The following is a 2010-nucleotide window of genomic DNA, read 5'->3' as shown; positions in this document are numbered from 1 at the left end:
ACCATGACAATGAGGGAAGGGCTCTCCGTTCTTATCAACGTGGCTTTGCAGTTCTCACCTAAGTACTTTATTTGCCTTCAGGGGCATTTATTTTAACATTTTTAGCCCTTAGGACTGAACTGTTGCTTTGGAGCAGTCCCCAGTCAGCACTCTGCCTCTCCATGCTCCAGGGCAGAGGGCAGAGAATGATGTGGCAGGGGACACCTCCATTCAGATCTCCACTTGGTCTTAGTGATGGGAAGTTTCTCCAGTTTATAGACCAGGACTTTCCCTCTCCCCTCCCAGCCCCCACTGGGGCCTTGCAGAGCAGACAGACCTGAGTCGAAGCCTCCTTACCCGCCCCCCATGTGTTACATGTGTCCATCTGTGGGCCTAGGGTCCCCCTTGAGTATGTGATGCCCATGCAGGGTCTTCCCCACATCTGAAATGAACCATCCTTCTAGGTGGATTTTATTTTTATTTCCCTTACCTCCCTCAGCAATCTCCAAGCAGTCTGAAGCTATTGATTTAGTGTGTTAATTTTGTTGTTCTGGATTGGTAGACCATTCATTTATCTCATGCATCAGAGAGTTACTGAGCACCTACTGTGTGTCTGGCAGTTGGATACATGCTGGATACTGGAATAATAGTGAACAAAAAGAGGATCTAGATATGAATCAATCTCTCAGATACTAAAAGACTTACACATGGTTCACTTTCTACAGAACTTAGCTTCTAATTGTGAAGTCTTTCTGATCTACCAAGGAGACACTTTTTCGTTTGAAATCATCTTTCTATTATTTAGAAGATGACCTTTCTCAAAACCTTACTTCCTTTGATATTTATACTCTGAGATATTTTCTTGACGAGTTATGTTGTGTTTGGAAAACCTATCAACTAGCTTGCCTCCCACCCACTGAGATTTCCAAATAAATAAGCAAGTGGTAACTGAGCTCCCACCCTTGGCTAGGGAGCGGGTGTGGTGTGGGGGCGGGGAGGGCGTCTAAGGCTGTGCTTTTGGGGGGGGTTGGGTCAGCCACTCACAAGATGTTCATTGTCCACATGTGGGAATAAGTCCAGATGGAAACGCAAGTATTGGCAGCGAATTGATGGATACTCTCTTTAGCCTTAAGGAGGAAATGACCAGCAGGTGGATGCATGGTCCTCACTTGGCATCAGTGTCACTGTGCTCTCCTCTCTTTCTCTCTGTGACCTCCTCCCTGCCGGCGTCCAGACAGCTCCCGAGGGCTCCCTGGCCTCTGCCGATGCCCTGCTCAGCAGGCTAGCCCACCCTGCCTCTCTCTGTGGCGCGCTTGACTATCTGGAGCCCGACTTAGCAGAAAAGAACCCCCCAGTATTTGCTCAGAAACTTCAGGTTTGTAGCCCATCTGTGAACTTTTGGGAGTTTGTCAAAACCTCAGTAGAAAATGAACCCCTAAGACCCAAAGGCAATGAGGCAGGACTTAATGAGGAACTGCGGAGGATGTTCCAAGTAAAATGTCTTGCCCTCAAAGACTGGTAGATATGGTGTTCTTTATCCAAGATGCCAAAATTATGTAAATTGTGATTACAGATTGAACAAACCATTTCTATTTCAGTTTGGAAACTGGCCCACACGGTCATTTGTCAGAAGTATCGATAGCCCCAAATGCAGTTTCTGTGATTTATTCACAGAACCAAGGGTATCAGATCACCGTTGAGCCACGCTGTTATATACGCGAGGCTATCTCAGACTCCCATTGAGATAACATCTGGGCTCGGTCTTGCATCGGGAACCAAAGCAATTATCTTCTCTGTGCTTTAAATTTGACAATGTAACTTCATATCCTCTAGACAAGGACGTTCAGAGCAAACCTAGAGAGATTAACAGTCATTTGAGAGATGCAGATCCATTCATGGACATTGTTGACCAGCTTTACGTTAAAGAAACAAAAGGAAAGAAATGAAAGAGAACAGTAAAAATGTTGATCCCATTTTGAAAATCATTTCCTATATGACAGTATAATACTTCCTGATAGACATCCAAAAGGG

The 2010-nt window shown here is 45.4% G+C and overlaps 1 protein-coding gene across 1 annotated transcript in view; it reads left to right on the top strand.

Moving 5' to 3' along the window:
• Nucleotides 1-2010, top strand: part of TACC2 (transforming, acidic coiled-coil containing protein 2) — a gene marked incomplete at its 3' end in the record, with an annotated part of 188598 nt that overhangs the window by 166694 nt on the left and 19894 nt on the right. The window contains exon 16 of the mRNA XM_008586646.1: nucleotides 1214-1354. Coding sequence (XP_008584868.1) covers nucleotides 1214-1354 — 141 coding nt within the window. The remainder of the gene's footprint in view (nucleotides 1-1213; nucleotides 1355-2010) is intronic.

Source organism: Galeopterus variegatus, unplaced genomic scaffold, assembly GCF_000696425.1.
Source record: "Galeopterus variegatus unplaced genomic scaffold, G_variegatus-3.0.2 Scaffold4064, whole genome shotgun sequence".
In the NCBI taxonomy this organism is placed as follows: Eukaryota; Metazoa; Chordata; class Mammalia; order Dermoptera; family Cynocephalidae; genus Galeopterus; species Galeopterus variegatus.
This window is presented reverse-complemented; position numbering and strand designations above follow the sequence as displayed.